Here is a 24,417-nt window from a genome sequence, read left to right as displayed (position 1 = left end):
ATCTATCATCTATCAACCAAGAGAAGATAGTCTGGGATCATGTGTTCCTTCAGGAGCTTCTGAGTTCTATTGAATTGCTTCAGTCATAATTGTTTCTTTCTAGTCACCTTCCTAATCTCCTGGTGTCGTTAAATCTTTACTTAACTGGTCTGCTGAAAGTGAAGAAAATTCCCTTTCATGATGTGACAAACATGCTCGAGAACATTTCTGAGCCAGAAAAGTCAATCTTTATAACTGCATCCTCGGCCAATATGGTGAAAGATCGCCCCCGTATGGAGAAAGGCAGCACTGCACAAAACTATTCCTTCATATTTCTTGTACTTTTGTGCTCTTGTGTTTTTGCTTCAAAAGATTTGTTTCTCATTGATTACACGTTTGTCTTTCCAGGTCGTCTTCTCCTCCGGATGAAAAGTGAATCCTTCTCATCTCACGACAGTGACTTCCTGTAGTCGATCCATGGAGGGGTTTCCTGTCCACTGACCTCCCAGAAGAACCAGGATGTCTGCCTGCAGCACCTTCACGGAACATGTGTGGAAACCTGGCGAGTGCAAAAACTGTTTCAAACCCAAGAGTCTGCACTGCATAACCGCGGGCAGTGCAGGGAGGTCTTCGTCGGAGCAGACCCCCGCGGCGTCCAAACAACTCCACCAACCGTCCACGGGGGCCAAAACAAACTCTCAGAGAGCGAGCGCCGGCTCCTTGTCCCGCTCCGGACATTTTCGTCCTCCTGTGGCAAAGAAACCGACCATCGCCGTGAAGCCCACCATGATGCTTCCGTGTTCGTCGGCCCGACCGGACTCTGACGGCACCGTGAGCGTCATAGAACCTGGCAAAACATCAGCCTTCACGGTCTGGAATCACAACGGGTTCAACTGCAAAAACCCTTGTCTGTCTAATAACAATAACGAAGGAGAGGACCGGGTCGGCGAGATAGAGGGTTATGGACCACTGAGCCCCCGGACACCGAGTGGAAATAACAATAGTGGGCTGACGGACGTCTTGAAAGAGATCGCCGGTTTAGGTCCCGGTCCAAGTCCCGGTCCACTCGGTGCCTCTAAAGACATTTTTTGGGATCGAATCAGCAGCTCGTACCGGCGGTCTCTGGAGAGGGGTCTTCCGGCGTCAAGTTGTCTGGCTCTGGGCAGCGGCAGCAGCAGCAACGGTGGCTGCGCTGCAACAAAACATGTTTCTCTGAGTGATGGCAGGAAGATCATCAGCACAGAGGGGGGGAGATACTGTTACCCAGAGTACTCCAGTGAAGGAGAGGATGAGGAGGAGGAGGAGGAGGAGGAAGATTCCGAACGAGACCTCGAAGAAGATGAAGATGACGAGCATGAAAGTTGGGAGGAAAGTGATGAAGAGTTGCTGGCGATGGAGATCCGGATGCGAGGTCAACCGCGCTTCGCAAACTTCCGTGCAGCCACGTTGTCTCCGGTCCGGTTTGCCGCAGGAAAGAAGTGGAACACTGTCCCGCTGCGTAACCGCTCGCTGCAGCGGATCTGTGCCGTGGATTACGACGACAGTTACGACGAGATCTTGAACGATCATCCGTCCATGGCGTCCAGCGGCGCTCTGCTTCCTTACCGGTCCCATGACATGCATGGAAGTGGTTTCCTGACCAATGCAGAGTCCACCACTTCTGCAGAACCTTCGTCGTCGCAGCCCGATGAGTCCTACACGCCCACCAGCAGCGACGGCAGTTTCTCCAGCGCGTTCATGAGCGCCGTGCAGTCGCCCTCGCCGTTCAAATCCCCCGAGCCCTGTACGTCTCCTAAGAAGGAGTCGGTTCAGAGAGCGTTGAGCCCGATAAAGGTCACAGAAACTCATAAAGCAGTTCTAGCGATAAGGTTAGAAGATCAAGACGGCAGAGAAGGTACAAAGATGCCTCAAGCTCTTCCAGGTCAACCTGTTACCATCAGTTTTAGTCCCACAGAGGAGCAAGCTAAACCGTACCGTGTGGTCAATTTAGAGAAATCACTGATCTGTAAACCCTACACTGTGGTGGATGTTTCGGCCTCGATGGCCAGCAAAGAAGAACACGTGTCGGACGCGAAACACAGGAACGTAGCGATGCCTGTGACCCCGACACAGGTGTGTAACCCCCTCAGAGCGCAGCCCCTTTCTCCAGCGTCTCCAGTTCAAATCATTTCCACGGCCTTGTCCACGTCTGCGTCCGTGCACACGACAACCACCTCCCAGAAGAAACTGGGGAGCATACGTTACCAGGAGGTGTGGACGTCCAGCACGAGTCCTCGCCAAAAGATGCCCAAAGTTGATGTCGGGGTTTCGACGAGAGGCAACAACCACACGCCTTCAAACTCCCAGCGCTTCTGTCACAAGTCGGCACCGACCTCCCCGGTGGCCGGCCCGTCGTCCTCACGCACGGTTCCCATCAAGTCCCCGAACCTGTCGGAGATCAAGTTCAACAGCTTCAACAACGCGGGGATGCCTCCTTTTCCCATCATCATCCGAGACGAACCCGCGTACGTGCGCAGCTCCAAGAACGCGGTCAAGGTTCCCATCGTCATCAACCCCAGCGCGTACGACAACCTGGCCGTTTACAAGAGCTTCCTGGGTCTGAGCGGAGAACTGCCTCAAGGCAAGAGCATGAGCAGCAGAGCCACCAGTCATACCTACGAGGAGATCGGATCCTCCGAGAGCGTCCAGTCGTCCTCCGCTGAGAAGACGATCTCTCGCAACGGACACTCCGAGGAAGCTTCAGGTGAAGAGTCTAAAGTAAAATCCCCTGTTCTTCACTCTCCGACCCCTCATGACTCCACTGAAACTGTGACTCCGGCGCCGATACCTTCTTCGATGCATTCTAACCCGGCCTCCAGCGCAGACGTACGGAAAAGCCCTGTTTCCGTCTCGTTGAAAAACGGGTGCAAAGAGAGCAACACTTGTAATGAACTTGTTAAAGATTCCCACGAGTCCACGGGGTCTCATCGGGGGGAGGCCAGTTCTGTGCTCTCGCAGATCGTCTCTTCCATTCACCCTCCACAGTCTCCACCCGAAGCTCTGCCTGCACTTTCCAAAACCTTCAGCTCCGAGGAGCTCTATTCGATCCCGCCCGACGCCGTGAAAGAAACCCTCACCAGACCCAAGTCTTTTTTTTCTTCCACCGATGTTTGTCTTTCCACGAGGAACACGCCCACGAAGGTTCTGTTTAAATCACAGAGTGCTTCGGCTTCTGTTCCCCTTTCCACGGCGCAGTCGGAACCCAGCGTCCCGTTCCCCCCGCCCCGGTCCACGTCGTCCCCTTATCACGCCTCAAACATCCTCCAGAGACACTTTGGGAACTGGACCAAGAGCTCAGCTTGCAGTTCCCCCTCCAGGCCCGTCGATGGCGAAGCAAGTCCAAGTAAAGAAGGAAGACGTGTTTCAGCAGAAGGCTCCAAGCCAAAGCGTTGGATCTCATTCAAAAGCTTCTTTCGTCGGAGGAAAGAAGAGGATGAGCAGAAAGTCCAAAAAGAAAAAGGGAAGCTGGTGGGCCTGGACGGAACCGTCATCCACGTGCTTCCTCCGCCCCCGGCACAGAAGCAGAGCTGGTTCACCGAGGCCAGAGCTGAAGATCCCAGCCAGAAGCCCACCATCATCTTCACGTACAAGCCAGAGAGCGGGTCTGGAGATGATGCACTGCAGGTGAACGACGGCGGCGACGCGTCGCACTCGACACCTGCTGCTGACAGAGAGTCGAGGCTTGAAGGTCCTGGAACCACAACAGAACTGCAGAGCATCGAAGAGAATTCTGTCGCCAAAGAACTGAGGTATTTATACTTTTATACTATAGTTTAATTGTGTTCTTTGGTTACTTCATACATTTATCAAAAACAGGCGAGTTCTTCGGAGACATCAAGTTAGTAGGTTCATAAAAGCAGGATTGAAAAGTCATAAATACTGTTTTACACTTTTATTTCACTCATTTTTCACACTGGAATCTCAGAAGTATTTGATTCTTCACCTATTTTAGAAATAAAAATTCCATATTTAATATTTTGTTGAACAACGGTGGATGAGTTCTGGGTATTTTGATTATTTTGTTATTGTTATTATGTTTATGTGTAACTCAGTGACACAGGTGAGTCTGATATGAAAGATAATGTGAGGAAACTCTACTCAAATGTTACCACAGACCATGAAGCAGGAACAGAGTCTTAAGACAGTCCAGGAGTTTTTGTCTGTTAGTAATGAAAGGAGGCGTGTTCTGTTGTGCTGGTAAACACACCTACCTGAACCAGGTGGGATCAGTGCGGTGAGTGAGGCAGGAAGACGACACGGACAACATAGACTGGATTTTTATATGAAATGAATCCTGTGGTCACAGCCGTGTTCAGAATGTTGAAGGACCTCTGAGGGTTCAGGATGGGCAGCTGTGTGAGTCAGTACAGCGGGTGAGAAACTTTCTTTTCCCTCGACCTCTCCGGTTATCTTTCCTCGATAAGCTTCAGGGTTTGCTCGGGTTCACCTGATTTGGAACAAAGGTTTGTTTCCTGTAATGAGGCTAAAAGTGAAAAGGGAGTCGAGGCGTCTCTGAACGTGTCGGGTCATGACATGTGTGCTGGTGCTGAAGGTATTTATCGAGTCAAAGTCCCTGAAGGCATGTTTTCAGTCTCCGGGGCAGAAGTTTGTCTTCCTACGATCTCTCGGCTCGTGGCTGTAAATGTTTGTGCTGGAAGTTCTTCTCTACGATGAGAAAGAATCAAATCAACTTTTAAAACCTTCACAAAAGTGAACAAGATTGATTTGTTTAAGTCGACAACGACCAGGAAGTGCAAAGCATTAGTTCCTCTTGTCAACATGTTGAAGGTAATAAAACAGTGTCGGGGTCAGAGGTTTGTGTATTTGTGTGTAAAACCTTATTTACCAAGTTTTTAGACATTCATACTTTATTATGTTCTGGAAATAAAAAGGATTTCAAGGTCATTTTTCATTTTATGTAACCATTGGACACGTCTTGAAATCTTGCCCAAGAAAATGTAATGACTTTTAAATATCCTGCAAATGTAAAGCAAAATATGTGCATATTCTTAAATTAAATTAACAATAAATGTTTATTTCATTAAATATGTTGTTGAAATGTAGCAAAATAAAAAAAAGAGAAACTTTAGTTAACTTTAGAAAATATTCTGCATAAAAACACCAATAATTATTTAATAATAATGTAAAACAAATATTCTGTTGCTTTTATTTTTGTACTTAAACATGATTGACAAGAATATTTATCATCTATAGATATTAATAAATCTACTCACTACCTCTGATGATCAGAAATAATCTCCTGGACGTCACTGTCGAAGTGTAAAGACTCGGTTCTGAAATCATGTTCCGTCGTCAGGCGTTTATTCCACTGCGTGACAAACCATGACTTTGATTGAAGTCATTGGTCAACAGAGGAAGTGACTCGTGATGATCGTCAATCAAGCTGTCGTCTTTCAATGTTGTTTCAACCAAACATGTGTCACTGCTGGAGACACTGAAGCACATCTGGAGGTCCAACCCGACGTGAAGTTTCACCGAGGATTGATTTTAGGGTTCCTTCTCATACATTTCAATTGATTTATTCCTTTTTCATTTTTCAACAAGTTCTGGATCCACTTTGAAATGAAGACAAAATAACAAAAATCCAAGTTTAAATGCATCAAATGTGTCGTGTCTGCAGCCGAGTCCAAGGCGGGTCCGGCGCCGCGAGGGAGCGAGATCTGCCGGGCTTCATCACGCCCCTGCCGGCCCACATCAACCTGGACCTGGTCTTCGGGGTGCGCGAGAACAACCACGTGGGCCCGGGAACCGTTCACGGCGCCGACGAGCGGGAGGACGACGCGTCCGGTCTCTCGCACTCGCCGGCCTCCAGCCAGTGCAGCGCCACCTACAGCAACTTGGGTGAGAAGCTTAAGTTTGTGATGAAATGTTAGATGATTGATCACCGTTTATGAGTCGATCACTTACATCATCTGTCATTAACCGTCGTAGATTAGATCATCATAATATTTACACTGATTCATGTTTTCGTTGATTTTGCTGGTTATTACAGCATTTATTATTATTTTAAGAAGGTCTTCAAGGGTCATTTTATTTTTCTGATGATAAAATACAGTCGAAGCGTCTTCTGAGGATCTAAAGATCAGTCAATAACTTTTATAAACAATTATATGAAGCAAGAATCTAAACATCAGAACAGAAGGAAGGTTGTTGTCATCAGTAGTGAGTTGTGTGTGTGTGTGTGTGTGTTGTTGGTCCACACACTTGTGTTGTGCGTTTGTTGTTTCTGCTTCAGTTACACATTAATGTTGGTTCGTCCTTTAATTCTATTAGTTTGGTCCTGATTTTAACATCCACTGATAATGAATTATGAACAATTATGGATGTTTACTCAGCAAATTGGTTTTCTATTTGAAGTTAGAATAAATTCCAATATACACATTATTTCAAGATTAATCTACAACTAAACATTAAATAAACATGTCTTTCATTTGTATAATAAACTTTTAACATTATTTGTAAAATGCGATAAATTAAAAAAAAGTTGCTGAATAACTTTTCTTCAAAGTTGCATCTGTGGTCGTCAACGATGCAGACAAATGTGTTGAGCAGATATAAACGAAAGCTGCTTCAAATATAACCATCACTTACTGACTTGTAGTGACATCTATAGTCGTTACTTCAGTGACTCTAACTCACAAGAGAAAGATTAAGATTTCGCTTCAGCTTCGACAATAAACGAGGAAGACTTTTGCCATTTTTTGCTACATTTGCAGCTTTTCTTGTTAACGTCACTTTTTCCAAATGCTGCAAGAAAGAATCGTCTTCCCGTCGTAATAAATCACGTCCGGAGAAAACGAGGGAAAATGCATCCTGTCCGAGTGTGTGGTCACTTCATCAATACTATCACTTCATCAATACTATCACTTCATCAATACTATCACTTCCATCAATACTATCACTTCATCAATACTATCACTTCCATCCATACTATCACTTCATCAATACTATCACTTCCATCCATACTATCACTTCATCAATACTATCACTTCATCCATACTATCACTTCATCAATACTATCACTTCATCCATACTATCACTTCATCAATACTATCACTTCATCAATACTATCACTTCATCAATACTATCACTTCATCAATACTATCACTTCCATCCATACTATCACTTCATCAATACTATCACTTCATCAATACTATCACTTCATCAATACTATCACTTCATCAATACTATCACTTCCATCAATACTATCACTTCATCAATACTATCACTTCATCAATACTATCACTTCCATCAATACTATCACTTCCATCAATACTATCACTTCCATCAATACTATCACTTCCATCAATACTATCACTTCATCAATACTATCACTTCCATCAATACTATCACTTCCATCAATACTATCACTTCCATCAATACTATCACTTCATCAATACTATCACTTCATCAATACTATCACTTCCATCAATACTATCACTTCCATCAATACTATCACTTCCATCAATACTATCACTTCCATCAATACTATCACTTCCATCAATACTATCACTTCATCAATACTATCACTTCCATCAATACTATCACTTCCATCAATACTATCACTTCCATCAATACTATCACTTCATCAATACTATCACTTCATCAATACTATCACTTCCATCAATACTATCACTTCCATCAATACTATCACTTCCATCAATACTATCACTTCATCAATACTATCACTTCCATCAATACTATCACTTCCATCAATACTATCACTTCATCAATACTATCACTTCCATCAATACTATCACTTCCATCCATACTATCACTTCCATCAATACTATCACTTCATCAATACTATCACTTCATCAATACTATCACTTCCATCCATACTATCACTTCATCAATACTATCACTTCATCAATACTATCACTTCATCAATACTATCACTTCATCAATACTATCACTTCCATCAATACTATCACTTCATCAATACTATCACTTCATCAATACTATCACTTCATCAATACTATCACTTCATCAATACTATCACTTCCATCAATACTATCACTTCCATCAATACTATCACTTCCATCAATACTATCACTTCCATCAATTCTATCACTTCATCAATACTATCACTTCCATCAATACTATCACTTCCATCAATACTATCACTTCCATCAATACTATCACTTCATCAATACTATCACTTCATCAATACTATCACTTCCATCAATACTATCACTTCCATCAATACTATCACTTCCATCAATACTATCACTTCATCAATACTATCACTTCCATCAATACTATCACTTCCATCAATACTATCACTTCCATCAATACTATCACTTCATCAATACTATCACTTCCATCAATACTATCACTTCATCAATACTATCACTTCCATCCATACTATCACTTCCATCAATACTATCACTTCATCAATACTATCACTTCCATCAATACTATCACTTCCATCCATACTATCACTTCCATCAATACTATCACTTCATCAATAATATCACTTCCATCAATACTATCACTTCATCAATACTATCACTTCCATCCATACTATCACTTCCATCAATACTATCACGTCATCAATACTATCACTTCATCAATACTATCACTTCATCAATACTATCACTTCCATCCATACTATCACTTCCATCAATACTATCACTTCATCAATACTATCACTTCCATCCATACTATCACTTCATCAATACTATCACTTCCATCCATACTATCACTTCCATCAATACTATCACTTCATCAATACTATCACTTCCATCAATACTATCACTTCATCAATACTATCACTTCCATCCATACTATCACTTCCATCAATACTATCACTTCATCAATACTATCACTTCCATCAATACTATCACTTCCATCCATACTATCACTTCATCAATACTATCACTTCCATCCATACTATCACTTCCATCAATACTATCACTTCATCAATACTATCACTTCCATCCATACTATCACTTCATCAATACTATCACTTCCATCCATACTATCACTTCCATCAATACTATCACTTCCATCAATACTATCACTTCATCAATACTATCACTTCCATCCATACTATTACTTCATCAATACTATCACTTCCATCCATACTATCACTTCCATCCATACTATCACTTCATCAATACTATCACTTCCATCCATACTATCACTTCATCAATACTATCACTTCCATCCATACTATCACTTCCATCAATACTATCACTTCCATCCATACTATCACTTCATCAATACTATCACTTCCATCCATACTATCACTTCATCAATACTATCACTTCCATCAATACTATCACTTCATCAATACTATCACTTCCATCAATACTATCACTTCCATCCATACTATCACTTCATCAATACTATCACTTCCATCCATACTATCACTTCATCAATACTATCACTTCCATCCATACTATCACTTCATCAATACTATCACTTCCATCAATACTATCACTTCATCAATACTATCACTTCCATCAATACTATCACTTCATCAATACTATCACTTCATCAATACTATCACTTCCATCAATACTACTCTCTCTCTCTCTCGTCTCTCTCTCCCTCTCTCTCTCTCTCTCTCTCCCTCTGTTGTCGTCAGTCGATGACTCACGGCGATGGAGGATCGTCTCTTTCTTCCACAACCTTTTCTTTCTTAAAATGTAGGAACTAATAAGGTATGATTTTTATCCTTCTTTAGCTCTTCATGTTTCATTCTATGTTTGACTCCATTAGTCACGCATTTAATCTGCATTGTTAAATATTCTAAAAGTAGGTTTTACTGCGTGTTTAATGGAAACAAAAAAACATTTAATGACGTGTGTGAGAATATATTCATATTTTAATGTTTATTTTTTTACCTTTTAGTTCATCAGTAAGATCCTTTAATTGTTGAAGAAAAAAAAGTTAATAAACTTAATTTAATACAAAACTTTTCTTGTATCTGCAACATATTGAACTTGTTTATCTTCAAAACTACGACAACTGACAAAAAATGAACTTTATTTAAGAAGTAATTGAGTTGTCGTTCAACCTCTCGGTGGCTTTAATGGATTCTATTAAATCCTGTGATTTTCTATGTGAAATGAGATCCTTGGCAGAGGTATGTTCTGTCTGTACACCACTAGTGTGACACAGGTTTGTTTGTTGTTGTTTATTTAAGTGTCATTGAAACACAATCCTCATAAAACCAGGAGAAAACATGATCTAAAGTTAATGTGTTATTGATAATGATAGTATAATTACTTATCTATATTGCTGTGAGTGGATGTTATTAAACAGGGGAACAAGAAAGTGAAGGAGAAGATGCTGATGCTGTTTTCTTGGCATAGAAAGAACATTTAAAATAAGTTTAAAGAAGGATTAAAGCGCCTTAAGTTTATCCTCCTTAAGATCTGACGAGTGTGTACACGCAACATTTAACACTCACACTAGATTTTATGGTGAAAACATCGACGTTGGATTAGATTGAATCGAGACATATTACTATTAATGATCATGTGTGACGAGGAAGTTAAGACTAGGATTAGTTGACCTCGCTGCTCAAAACTAGATTTGAACTTTGCTCCTCCTCCGATGATGCATCAGAATCAATCAAGCCTCGGGTCCCTGCGAGGAAATTAAGGTCAAACCTCCTGCCATCGTTTCTCTCTGCGGCCTCTGAGCTCTGCTGCCAAGCATGTGTCCAGATTAATGCCCGGTCTTAGTCGTGGGTCCTCATCAGACCCTCTTAGAGACCTCTTAGAGAGGTCTACAAAGGTCTACAGAGGTCTACAGAGGCCTACAGAGGTCTACAGAGGTCTACAGAGGCCTACAGAGGCCTACAGAGGTCTACAGAGGCCTACAGAGGTCTACAGAGGTCTACAGAGGTCTACAGAGGTCTACAGAGGCCTACAGAGGCCTACAGAGGTCTACAGAGGCCTACAGAGGTCTACAGAGGCCTACAGAGGCCTACAGAGGCCTACAGAGGTCTACAGAGGTCTACAGAGGCCTACAGAGGTCTACAGAGGCCTACAGAGGCCTACAGAGGTCTACAGAGGCCTACAGAGGCCTACAGAGGTCTACAGAGGTCTACAGAGGTCTACAGAGGCCTACAGAGGTCTACAGAGGTCTACAGAGGTCTACAGAGGCCTACAGAGGCCTACAGAGGCCTACAGAGGCCTACAGAGGTCTACTGAGGTCTACTGAGGTCTACAGAGGTCTACAGAGGCCTACAGAGGCCTACAGAGGTCTACTGAGGTCTACAGAGGTCTACAGAGGTCTACAGAGGCCTACAGAGGTCTACAGAGGTCTACAGAGGTCTACAGAGGTCTACAGAGGTCTACAGAGGTCTACAGAGGCCTACAGAGGTCTACTGAGGTCTACTGAGGTCTACAGAGGTCTACAGAGGTCTACAGAGGTCTACAGAGGTCTACAGAGGTCTACAGAGGTCTACAGAGGTCTACAGAGGCCTACAGAGGCCTACAGAGGCCTACAGAGGTCTACAGAGGTCTACAGAGGTCTCAAGGCTCTCAAGGAAAACCATTGGATGATGAACCGCACCAGGACCATGTCTTCAGGAGAGTCAGTCTGATGAGTCGAGCTCAGAGCTCAAGAGGAATTTTACAAACTTTCAAAATCATCAGTTCAGCTCAAAACCTGTGTTGTGTATGTCTAGTAAATGCGTAGTATTTTCCAGTACTTGACTCTGGTGTTAATAGTGTAGTAACAAGTATATATGTGTAGTATTGTCCAGTACTTGACTCTGGTGTTAATAGTGTAGTAACAAGTATATATGTGTAGTATTGTCCAGTACTTGACTCTGGTGTTGTGATAGTGCAGTAACAAGTATATATGTGTAGTATTGTCCAGTACTTGACTCTGGTGTTGTGATAGTGTAGTAACAAGTATATATGTGTAGTATTGTCCAGTACTTGACTCTGGTGTTAATAGTGTAGTAACAAGTATATATGTGTAGTATTGTCCAGTACTTGACTCTGGTGTTGTGATAGTCTAGTAACAAGGATATATGTGTAGTATTGTCCAGTACTTGACTCTGGTGTTGATAGTGTAGTAACAAGTATATATCTGTAGTATTGTCCAGTACTTGACTCTGGTGTTAATAGTGTAGTAACAAGTATATATGTGTAGTATTGTCCAGTACTTGACTCTGGTGTTAATAGTGTAGTAACAAGTATATATGTGTAGTATTGTCCAGTACTTGACTCTGGTGTTGTGATAGTGCAGTAACAAGTATATATGTGTAGTATTGTCCAGTACTTGACTCTGGTGTTGTGATAGTGTAATAACAAGTATTTATGTATAGTATTGTCCAGTACTTGACTCTGGTGTTGTGATAGTGTAGTAACAAGTATATACGTGTAGTATTGTCCAGTACTTGACTCTGGTGTTGTGATAGTGTAGTAACAAGTATATATGTGTAGTATTGTCCAGTACTTGACTCTGGTGTTGTGATAGTCTAGTAACAAGGATATATGGGTAGTATTGTCCAGTACTTGACTCTGGTGTTGTGATAGTGTAGTAACAAGTATATATGTGTAGTATTGTCCAGTACTTGACTCTGGTGTTGTGATAGTGTAGTAACAAGGATATATGTGTAGTATTGTCCAGTACTTGACTCTGGTGTTGTGATAGTGTAGTAACAAGTATATATGTGTAGTATTGTCCAGTACTTGACTCTGGTGTTATGATAGTTTAGTAACAAGGATATATGTGTAGTATTGTCCAGTACTTGACTCTGGTGTTGTGATAGTGTAGTAACAAGTATATATGTGTAGTATTGTCCAGTACTTGACTCTGGTGTTATGATAGTTTAGTAACAAGTATATATGTGTAGTATTGTCCAGTACTTGACTCTGGTGTTGTGATAGTGTAGTAACAAGGATATATGTGTAGTATTGTCCAGTACTTGACTCTGGTGTTGTGATAGTGTAGTAACAAGGATTTATGTGTAGTATTGTCCAGTACGTTATTATTTACAGACCACATGACTCTTGACGAAGATCCAAACATCAGCTTTAAAAGCTGCTGGACTCACTGTATCCTCTTGTCCTCAGTCATCATTCTTCCTCTATCTGCGGAGGACGTAACGACTGCTGCCATCTAGAGGCCGGAGGTTTAATTGTAACACAAACATGAACAAACGGTGTGAATATTTGCATATTTATTGTAAATTGAAAAATATATATTTTACACACATATTATTGGAATTTAAACCAACAAAGATCTAAAATTAAATTAATTTGGAAAATATAAAAAAAATAATCTTAATAATGGTTAAATATTGATAATGACCTTCAGAATTGTGTGTCAAACACAGATGCTAAAGATGCTACATGCTACATTAAAAAGTGTCTTTAAACAAACTAGTTTATTTAGAAGTAGTTTCTGTGGCTGAAGGTGTTGACGGTTGATAACGTGGATCTTCTCTACCTTCAGGTCAGTCCAGAGCCAACATGATCCCCCTCAAACACCCCCGAAACATCAAGGCCTCCAACGACACGCTGGCCTCCATCGACCTGGACGGTCCGACCGACCCACCCTCCCTCAAGGGCACGCCGCCCCCCCTCCCCAAGAAGATCGTCCACCGGTCCAGCACGGAACCCGGCAAAGAGCCGGTCCGGGGATCTCTGAAGTCCTGGGCCGAGGTTAAACCCGGAGGCACCAACCTGAGCGTGGCCAACCCTCTGTACGACCTGGACTCCACCTGGGACACGGCCAGCCAGAGCTCCTCCCTGAGCTCCGAGCCACAGAGGGCTCCCGGGGTGGAGAGCGGGGACTCCCTGGAAAGACCCGCGGCCAAATCCACCAACAAAACCCGCCCGGCGAACAGCATGTCCTCGCTGGTCCACCCGCCCCCTCCTCCCAAAGAACGAACCTTCCCGAGCATGGAGTCTTTAGCCGGGAGGAACCGTAGAACCCAGCAGGGTCCTGGCGCCTCCAAGCCCCAGAGGGCGGCTCTGTACCGGGGCCTGGAGAGCTGGGACGAGGTGGTGGGGAAGATCCGAGGACTGCACACCGACACGCTGAGGAAACTGGCGGCCAAGTGCGAGGACCGTTTCATGGCGGGCCAGAAGGACCACCTGAGGTTCGGCACCGACAGCTGGTCCCACTTCAGGCTGACCACGGGGAGACCCTGCTGTGAGGCCGGAGACGCCGTGTACTTCACCGCCTCCTACGCCAAAGACCCGCTCGTCAACTACGCCATCAAGGTGTGTTTCATAGAAATGTTTATTAATACAAACGATAAGATCACGTTGATGCATCTTCTGCTTGAATGTTGTGACCAAGAGACAATAAACAAGTTTAACCACGTGAAGGTTATACTGCAGTCACGTGTTGGTGGAGCAGAGAGTGACATCTAGTGGCTGATGCTTCATGATTGTTCCTTTTAAACATAGCATGAAGTAAAATGTCTATCATTGTATGATTTAACAATATTTATTACTACTCAAACACCCCAATATTATATATATTATATATATATATATATAATATATATATTTTCATTTAGTTTCAGCGCACACTCTCAGAACACTACAAATGTTCCATTGTTACAATGCATTTGACAGATACTGTCAAACTATGAAAGCTAATTGCAAAGAATTGATCTTATTTAAACGTAAAGTTTCAGTAGCTGTTTATTTGTTAATTACAAATCCAAGGTAAATTCATCTATTTTATAATTATTTGAGTTTTGTTGATGACGCTGACGCTGACGATGAGGTTGTTGTTGATGATGACGTTGTTGACGACGATGATGACGTTGTTGTTGATAATGACGTTGTTGTTGACGACGATGACGTTGTTGTTGACGATGACATTGTTGTTGATAATGACGTTGTTGTTGACGACGATGATGACGATGACGTTGTTATTGATAGGACGTTGTTGTTGACGAAGATGATGACGATGACGTTGTTGTTGATGAAGACGTTGTTGTTGACGACAATGATGACGTTGTTGTTGATAATGACGTTGTTGTTGACGTTGTTGATGACGATGACGTTGTTGTTGACGATGACATTGTTGTTGATAATGACGTTGTTCACGACGATGATGACGTTGTTGTTGATAATGACGTTGTTGTTGACGACGATGATGACGATGACGTTGTTATTGATAGGACGTTGTTGACGACGATGATGACGATGACGTTGTTGTTGATGAAGACGTTGTTGTTGACGACGATGATGACATTGTTGTTGATAATGACGTTGTTGTTGACGTTGTTGTTGATAATGACGTTGTTGTTGACGACGATGATGACGTTGTTGTTGATAATGACGTTGTTGTTGACGACGATGATGACGATGACGTTGTTGTTGACGATGACATTGTTGTTGATAATGACTTTGTTGATGACGATGATGACGTTGTTGTTGATAATGACGTTCTTTACAACGATGATGACATTGTTGTTGATAATGACGTTGTTGACGACGATGACGTTGTTATTGTTAGGACGTTGTTGTTGACGACGATGATGACGATGACGTTGTTGTTGATGAAGACGTTGTTGTTGATAATGACGTTGTTGTTGACGACGATGATGATGTTGTTGTTGACGACGATGATGACGTTGTTGTTGATGATGACATTGTTGTTGATGACGATGACGTTGTTGATCAAGACGTTGTTGTTGATGACGATGATGACGATGACGTTGTTGTTTACGACTATGATGACGATGACGTTGTTGTTGACGACGATGATGACGATGACGTTGTTATTGATGAAGACGTTGTTGACGACGATGATGACGATGACGTTGTTGTTGATAATGACGTTGTTGTTGACGGCGATGATGACGTTGTTGTTGATGATGACGTTGTTGACGACGATGATGACGATGACGTTGTTGTTGTTGTTGTTGATGATGACGTTGTTGTTGACGACGATGATGGCGATGACGTTGTTGTTGATGAAGACGTTGTTGTTGATGAAGACGTTGTTGTTGATAATGACGTTGTTGTTGACGACGATGATGACGTTGTTGTTGATGAAGACGTTGTTGTTGATAATGACGTTGTTGTTGATGATGACGTTGTTGTTGACGACGATGATGACGTTGTTGTTGATGAAGACGTTGTTGTTGATGATGACGTTGTTGTTGACGATGATGATGACGTTGTTGTTGATGAAGACGTTGTTGTTGATGATGACGTTGTTGTTGATGAAGACGTTGTTGTTGATGAAGACGTTGTTGTTGATGATGACGTTGTTGTTGACGACGATGATGACGATGACGTTGTTATTGATGAAGACGTTGTTGTTGATGATGACGTTGTTGTTGATGATGACGTTGTTGTTGACGATGATGATGACGTTGTTGTTGATGAAGACGTTGTTGTTGATGATGACGTTGTTGTTGACGACGATGATGACGATGACGTTGTTGTTGATGAAGACGTTGTTGTTGATGATGACGTTGTTGTTGACGACGATGATGACGATGACGTTGTTGTTGAAGACGACGATGACGTTGTTGTTGACGACGATGATGACGTTGTTGTTGATGAAGACATTGTTGTTGATGATGACGTTGTTGTTGACGATGACGCTGACTAGGATGATGTTGTTGACGATGACGTTGTCAAGATAACTTTTTTGTTGATGATGATGTTGTTGTTGACGATTACGTTGTTGTTGGTGATGACGCTGATGGCAATGATGATGGCGACATTGATGACGTTGTTGATGACGTTGACGTTGTTGTTGACGATAATAGTTGTGCTTACAACAATGACGTTGTCTCTCTCTCTTCAGATCTGTCGCAGCACGATGAAGGAGACGCAGCAGCAGTTCTTCCACAGTCTGGCCGTGAGGCAGAGTCTCGCCGTTCACTTCAACATCCAGCAGGACTGCGGTCACTTCCTGGCAGATGTTCCCGCCAGGATGCTGCCCTGGGAGGAGGAAGAGGAGGATGAAGAGGACGAGGAGGAGGATAAAGAGGAGGTCGAAAAGGAAGATGGAAACCGAGAGAGGCCTGAGGGACCAGACCCTCAGTCCGGCGAAGACCCGGGGCTGAGCTCGGCCGCTCACCTGAGGAGTCGCGTGGTCGTGATCACACGGGAGGTTCCGTTCCAGACGGTCGCAGACTTCGTGCGCGAGGGCGTCTCCAGACACGGCCAACAACCCGAGCTGTACGAGCGGCAGGTGTGTCTGCTGCTGCTGCAGCTGTGCGCCGGCCTGGAGCACATGAAGCCGCACCACGTCACCCACTGCGACCTGCGGCTGGAGAACCTGCTGCTGGTCCAGTGTCAGCCCGGCAGGCTGGACTCCCCCGAGCTCAACAACAACAACAGCAGCGCCGGCGCGTCGTCGGCCGCCTCCGCCACCAGCGCCGCCGGCGCCACCTGCCCCGCCCGCCTCATCATCAGCAACTTCTCGCAGGCCAAGCAGAAGAGCGCCCTCCTGGCCGCGGACCCCGGGACCCTGAGGGACCAGTCCAGACTGGCTCCTGAGATCATCACGGCCACTCAGTACCGCAAGTGCGACGAGTTCCAGACCGGGATCCTCATCTACGAGATGCTGCACCGGCCGAACCCCTTCGAGGTGACGCCGGAGCTGAAGGAGCGCGAGTACACGTGGGCCGACCTGCCGGCGCTCCCGGTCCGGTCCCTCTACTCGCAGGGTCTGCAGCAGCTGGCCCGGCTCCTGCTCACCGTCAACCCGTCCGAGCGGATCCGCATGTCCGAGGCCCGGGCCTGCCTGCAGTGCCTGCTCTGGGGCCCGCGGGAGGACCTGTTCCAGGCCCTGGGCTGCAGCGGGCCGGACCAGCGCGACGTGACTCTGCAGAACTGGCTGGACCTGAAGCGGACCCTGATGATGATCAAGTTCGCCGAGCGCTCGCTGGACTCGGGCAGCGGCGTGAGTCTGGAGGACTGGCTCTGCTGCCAGTACCTGGCCTTCGCCAGCACGGACTCCCTGAGCCGGGTCGTCCACATCCTGCAGCTGCCGAGCAAACCTTCTCACGCGACTCAGAACCAGGCTCATGCGGCGCACAACTGTCACTCAACACAGCCGCTCTGAACCGTCGCCATGGCAACAGAGGAACGACTGTTTCTTCCTTCAGTCGTGTTTATACAACTTTACACAACTTTTACAGTCGCATGTAAACAAGTGTCCTGGGCCTCATTTCATTACCGTATTATTCAGACTATAAGGAGCACTTTAAAATCAACAGTAAACTTTATGTTTTAATCCTGGTTTTACTTTCTGACATCAAACACATTAGATGTGATACACGACTCAGAAGTCAAAATGATTTGGTGCGACGTAGACTAGAGAGCTCCGTAGTATTACTATGCGTACCTTCTTAGTATTTCTGCGTAACTTCGTAGTATTACTCTGCGAGACTTCGTAGTATTACTATGCGTAACTTCGTAGTATTACTCTGCAAGACTTCGTAGTATTACTCTGCGTAACTTTGTAGTATTACTCTGCGAGACTTCGTAGTATTACTATGCAAGACTTTGTAGTATTACTATGCGTAACTTCGTAGTATTACTATGCAAGACTTCGTAGTATTACTCTGCGTAACTTTGTAGTATTACTCTGCGAGACTTCGTAGTATTACTATGCGTAACTTCGTAGTATTACTCTGCGAGACTTCGTAGTATTACTCTGCGTTACTTCATAGTATTACTCTGCGTTACTTCATAGTATTACTATGCGTTACTTCATAGTATTACTCTGCAAGACTTCGTAGTATTACTCTGCGTTACTTCATAGTATTACTCTGCAAGACTTTGTAGTATTACTCTGCGAGACTTCATAGTATTACTCTGTGTTACTTCGTAGTATTACTCTGTGTTACTTCGTAGTATTACTCTGCGAGACTTCAACAGACCTAATACTATCAATGTGCAGGTTCTGTACTATTACTCTGTGGTATTACTCCCTGATACTACAAAGCTGCTCCTTATAATCTGAACAATACGGTATTTTTTCAAGAACATTTTCTCTCTCGATCTGAACCGAATTGAAACATAAACGTGAAACATGTTCCTCGTCATGAACAACAAACTAGGATCAGAACAAAAGAACGTTTCAAGTCACGTCTGCGACAAACACTGGCTTTTCAACTGAGTCTGGAGTCGATAAAATGATGGTTTAATCATTTAAAGTTAGTTTGAAGTGTGTCGTCGATGAAAGCGTCTCAATGTGGGTCGAGGTAATACTTTAAAGATATTTATCAAGAAGAAGTTTGAATATTTCACTCAGAACCAAATGTTTCAGATGAAGTTGATAAAAGAAGCGAGAAATGATCCAGAAGAATTTCAAGAGTTTATTTAGGAACTAAAGTTTAAACATCAAAGTATTTCATTCTCAACATGTGTAACTTTTTACAAAACACTTCAGTCAAGATTCACTCGTGATGCTTTGAAGCTTCAAAGAACTTTCTTATTCATTTTTCTTTCTTTCTGCCACAAAAGAGAAGAAAAACTCTCACGATCTCACATGAACTGATGCAGCGACTGAACCAGTGATGTGTCGGTGAAGCTTCATGAAGCATCGTCGTCGTTCTCCACCAGGTGTCGCTCTTTTCTCTAGAATGCTTGGCTTTTAAAGAAACCTCCCATCATTTTGAAGAGCGCCACCTTCTGAGCGTTTGACATGATGACACTGTGTCATGAAGCTTCATCGACACCATCGTTCACTTTCAAAGTATTAAATGAATTTGAACTTTCATGCCTTTACAGTTGAAATGACAGAAAAAAGGGAAGAAAATGCCCAAAATTCATCGTGACATGAAACAAAAATCCACAACATTTTTGAATAAAGTAAATGTGGATCCATTTATAAACGACAATGATCTCAATCGATCCTCGACAAGATTCCACCTCAGATGTTCAGTTTGAGATCATTGATTTATTTGTTAATATTTAAAAGTGATTCTAATCAGGCAGTAACACAACAATAACAACAACTTCATAAAACTAAACATGAGAAAACAAAGAGTCACAAACTAATCCAAACAAAACTCACAAGAAACTGTTGAAATATTTAGATAATAATTCAGGAGTAACTTCCACAGATCGTGTCCATCGTTGAAGGTGAAAGTATGAACTGATGTCGAGAACCAATCAAGAACCCGCAGGTTGTCGTCGTTCTCGTGAATGTGTGCGACGGCACTGGTGGCCGTCCCTGTAAGTAGACCTGTCAATCAAATGTATTCTATCAGATGTTCACACTAACGTCCTCACGTCGTTTTATTTTGAAAGAACCTGTCGTTCTTTTCTCGGAACCACGAGCTTCACTTTGTAACGGAACCACTGAAGCTCGAGTCGCAGACCATGGTTCTCCAGATGATGCTTCTCTGTTGTTCGTGACAGTAACAGAACAATAAATATGTTTTTATATTTACAAGCTGTCGTTGTGCGTTCATTTGTTGAGGTTTTATGTTTTTTGAAGGATCTGATTCTGGAGTTTTACTGTTGAATCAATATTTTAACAACATAATCAAGTTCGACTCAATAGTTTGTAAATTGTTTCTAAAAATCAGGTCAATGCTCAACATATTCATGTCCCGTAACATTGTGCGACACATTAGACGACGGAGCTAAATATTTATTCAATGATCCGTGACGTTTATTCATTGTTGAATTAAAATAAATCTGATAAAATGCGTTACATTTTAAATGTAGAGAATTGTATTATTTCTGCAGTACTCGATCATCACCACAAGATGGCGGCGTTCGAGGAAATAATCTCAACTACATTTCTTTGTCAATCATTGAAACACGTTTTATTTTATTTACATTAATATCAACGGTAAGTGTTTTTTTTTTTTTAATTACTCTTAAAAACACTTTGTTGACGTCATCACTCTTCGTCTCCGTGATTCTTCATCTTCTCTCGAGACTTTGATGATATTGTAGTATTTGTTACTTCCGCTTCTGAACACAACTTCTGTGACGTCACTCACTGTATCACTAAAAAAAACATCACACAAGGAGAGTTTTAGTAAAATACTGATAATTAATGTTTGTTTATGTCAACATTAACCTTCTGGAGGGGAAAAGAGCTGTGAGAACAACTGGGAGATATTATCTTTTATTATTATTGTTTATTATATGACCTTTTATTATAATTATTTGTTATTATTATTATTAATATTATTTATTTATTATTATTATTGTTTATTATGTAATCTTTTATAATTATATTTTTTATTCTTATCTTTTATTATTATTATCGTTATCCTTTATTATTATTATCTGTCATTATTTTTGTTTATTATTCTTATCTTTAATAATTAATCTCTTTTATTATTATTATTGTTTATTATTCTTATCTTTCATTATTTGTATCTGTTATTATTATTATTGTTGATTATTATCTTTTATTATTATTATTGTTTTTTTCTTATTATTTCTTATTATTGTTTTATTATTATGATATTTTATTATTATTAGCTTTTATTGTTTATTATTATTGTTTATTATGATTCATTATTATTGTTTTTATTATTATTATTGTTTATTGTTATAGATTATTATTACACACACACACATACACACACACACACACAGACACACACACACACACACACACACACACACACACACACACACACAGACACACACACACACACACACACACACAGACACAGACACACACACACACAGACACAGACACACACACACACACACACAGACACAGACACACACACAGACACACACACAGACACACACACACACACACACACACACACACACACAGACACACACACACACACACACACACAGACAGACACACACACACACACACACACACACACACACAGACACACACACATACACACACACAGACACACACACATACACACACACAGACACACACACACACACACACACAGACACACAGACACATACACACACACAGACACACACAGACACACACACACACACAGACACACAGACACATACACACACACAGACACACACATACACACACACACACACACACATACACACACACAGACACACACAGACACACACACAGACACACACACACACACACACACACACACACACACACACACAGACTTCAGAATCAACATCCTGACGTGTTCATCATCATCTCTGGAGACTTTAATCCACCTGGACTCTACTCTGTCTCTACTCTCCATCAGGCCGTGGATCGTCCCTCCAGGAAAAACAGGACAATTGACCTTCTTTATTCCAACTTGAAGGACGCCTACAGAGACAAACCTCTTCCTCCACTTGGAAGGTCCGATCATAACCTTCAGTCACAGGTCACTCCTCTGGTGCAGACACAGACTGTCACCACTAAGACAATCAGGAAGTGGACTCCAGCTGTGGAGGACGCCATCAGAGACTGCTCTGACACCACAGACTGAAGTCTCATGGACATCGAGGGACAGACACACTGTCTAATGGATTATTTAAATTTCTGCTTAGACGTTGTCGCCCCTACTGTCCGCTGTTACCCTAATAAATATAATGTAATAATAATAAACCGTGGGTAACCAAGGAGGTCAAGGATGTCCTTAACAGGAAGAAAGTGTCTTTCAGGAGCAGAGACAGGGACGCCATGAGGTCAGCTCAGCAGGAGGTGAAGCGATGCTTGAAGGAGGAACACCTACAGGAGGAGGTTGGAGGAGAAGCTGAGCCGAGAAGAAATAAGAGAGTCTGGGATGGTGTTAAAACCATCACTGGACACAAGACCAAGGCCTCTCTGACTGCAGTGGACACGCTGGAGGAGGCAAACGTACTGAACAACTTTTTCAACAGGTTTGAGCAGGTCACCTCACCCTCACTGCTGCCCGCCTCAGGACCTGCCCCACCTTCTTGTGCCCCCTGAGCTCCACACAACCTCTTCCCAGCTTCACCTCACTCCAGGTACAGGATGATACTTCGGAGGACTCGTCCAGGGAAGGCTGCTGGTCCTGACAAGTGTCTGCTCGACTGCTAAAGACCTGCTGAACCAGCTGAGCCACTCCAGCAGGTCTTCAACCTCAGTCTACGGCTGGAGAAAGTACCAACTCTGTGGAAGACTTCCTGTATCGTTCCAGTCCCTAAAAAGATCAGACCGAGCTGAACGATTACAGACAGGTGGCACTGACTTCTCAGCTGATGAAGACACTGGAGCAGCTGGTCCTCAAACATCTCAGGCCACAAGTCCATCACGTGCAAGACCCCCTGCAGTTTGCCTACCGGCCAGCAGTTGGTGTAGAAGATGCCTCACCTCCTCAAAGACCAAGGAGCTGGTCTTGGTCTTCAGGAGGTCCAGGACAAAGCCACGTCCAGTGTCCATCAGAGGCGACGAGGTGGAGATAGTGGACAACTATAAGTACCTCGTTGTGTGTCTGGACCTGGTCCTGCAACACAGACCATGTATATAAGAAGGTTCAGAGTAGAAGTACTTTCAGAGGAGGATCATTGAACATCGGCAGGTCCATGTTCTACCAGTGTGTGGTGGTTTGATGCTGTGGTGTGTTGAGGTGAGAACGTGTCCAAGAGGAGGTCAACAGGTCAACAGGTCAACAGGTCAACAGGTCAACAGGTTGGACAGGTTGGTCAGAAGCTGGACTCACTGGTGAGAAGAGATCACTGGACAAACTACTGTTCATCATGATGACATCATCCTCTGAACACTGTCATCAGTGAACACATGGAGCACCAATGCTCCTCCCATGATGCAACACTGTCATCAGTGAACACATGGAGCACCAATGCTCCTCCCATGATGCAACACTATCATCAGTGAACACATGGAGCACCAATGCTCCTCCCATGATGCAACACTAATAGACTCAGGGACTCAGAAGTGAAAAGATTCTATTCTATGTTAATCTTTGTATCCTTTGTCCTTGTTATTTGTCATTGATCTATGTTTGTATCTTTAGACTTAGATTGTATCATCTTGTTCTCTTTATTTTTTTCTTGTTCTTGTTCGTATTTTTATTTTTTTATGAATAATCGTCTGTATTGTTGTGTCTAGTTGGAAAATTTCCCGAAGGAGACCTGCTGAGGATCAATAAAGTTCTACCTAACATAACAACATTATTTTAAATCGTTATATTTCGATAAAACTCCTGCTTGTATCTCATCAAACGAGTTTCTCAGCTGTCAGTTGTGATTATAGCCCTAAATATAATCACCCTCTAAAAGAAAGGTTTATTTTCTGAACTTTTAAGTTCTGGTCGATTTAACTTTAGGTAAGAATACCTGAAGTAGGACCACCTTTGATTTATAGTACCAAGGAAACTGTTACATTTATAATTTATAATAGTTCATTAATAAGGTCACTTAATTAATTATGATAGGTTTTAATGATACATTGAATAGAGTTATGGAGTCGATCCCAGGTAGCTAGGGGCGGAGAGTGTAGCATTTATAGCAGTCGTTGTAA

At 42.8% G+C, this 24,417-nt stretch overlaps 1 protein-coding gene and 1 pseudogene across 3 annotated transcripts in view; both read left to right on the top strand.

The window, feature by feature from the left end:
• Positions 1-20,400, top strand: part of peak1 (pseudopodium-enriched atypical kinase 1) — a 51,917-nt gene extending 31,517 nt beyond the window's left edge. For 2 of the 3 annotated variants that reach the window (XM_087796700.1, XM_087796701.1), the window contains exons 3-6: positions 388-3,767; positions 5,660-5,880; positions 13,471-14,243; positions 16,801-20,400. In XM_087796700.1, the coding sequence (XP_087652826.1) occupies positions 499-3,767; positions 5,660-5,880; positions 13,471-14,243; positions 16,801-18,066 (5,529 nt within the window). In that variant the 5' untranslated portion in view covers positions 388-498 and the 3' untranslated portion in view covers positions 18,067-20,400. The remainder of the gene's footprint in view (positions 1-387; positions 3,768-5,659; positions 5,881-13,470; positions 14,244-16,800) is intronic. The other variant, XR_015712077.1, reaches the window with a different exon arrangement.
• LOC148074508 (uncharacterized) lies at positions 10,118-11,700 on the top strand (annotated as a pseudogene).
• Positions 20,401-24,417: the final 4,017 nt, after the last annotated feature.

Source organism: Callionymus lyra, chromosome 8 (genome assembly GCF_982586985.1).
Source record: "Callionymus lyra chromosome 8, fCalLyr1.hap1.1, whole genome shotgun sequence".
In the NCBI taxonomy this organism is placed as follows: Eukaryota; Metazoa; Chordata; class Actinopteri; order Syngnathiformes; family Callionymidae; genus Callionymus; species Callionymus lyra.
This window is presented reverse-complemented; position numbering and strand designations above follow the sequence as displayed.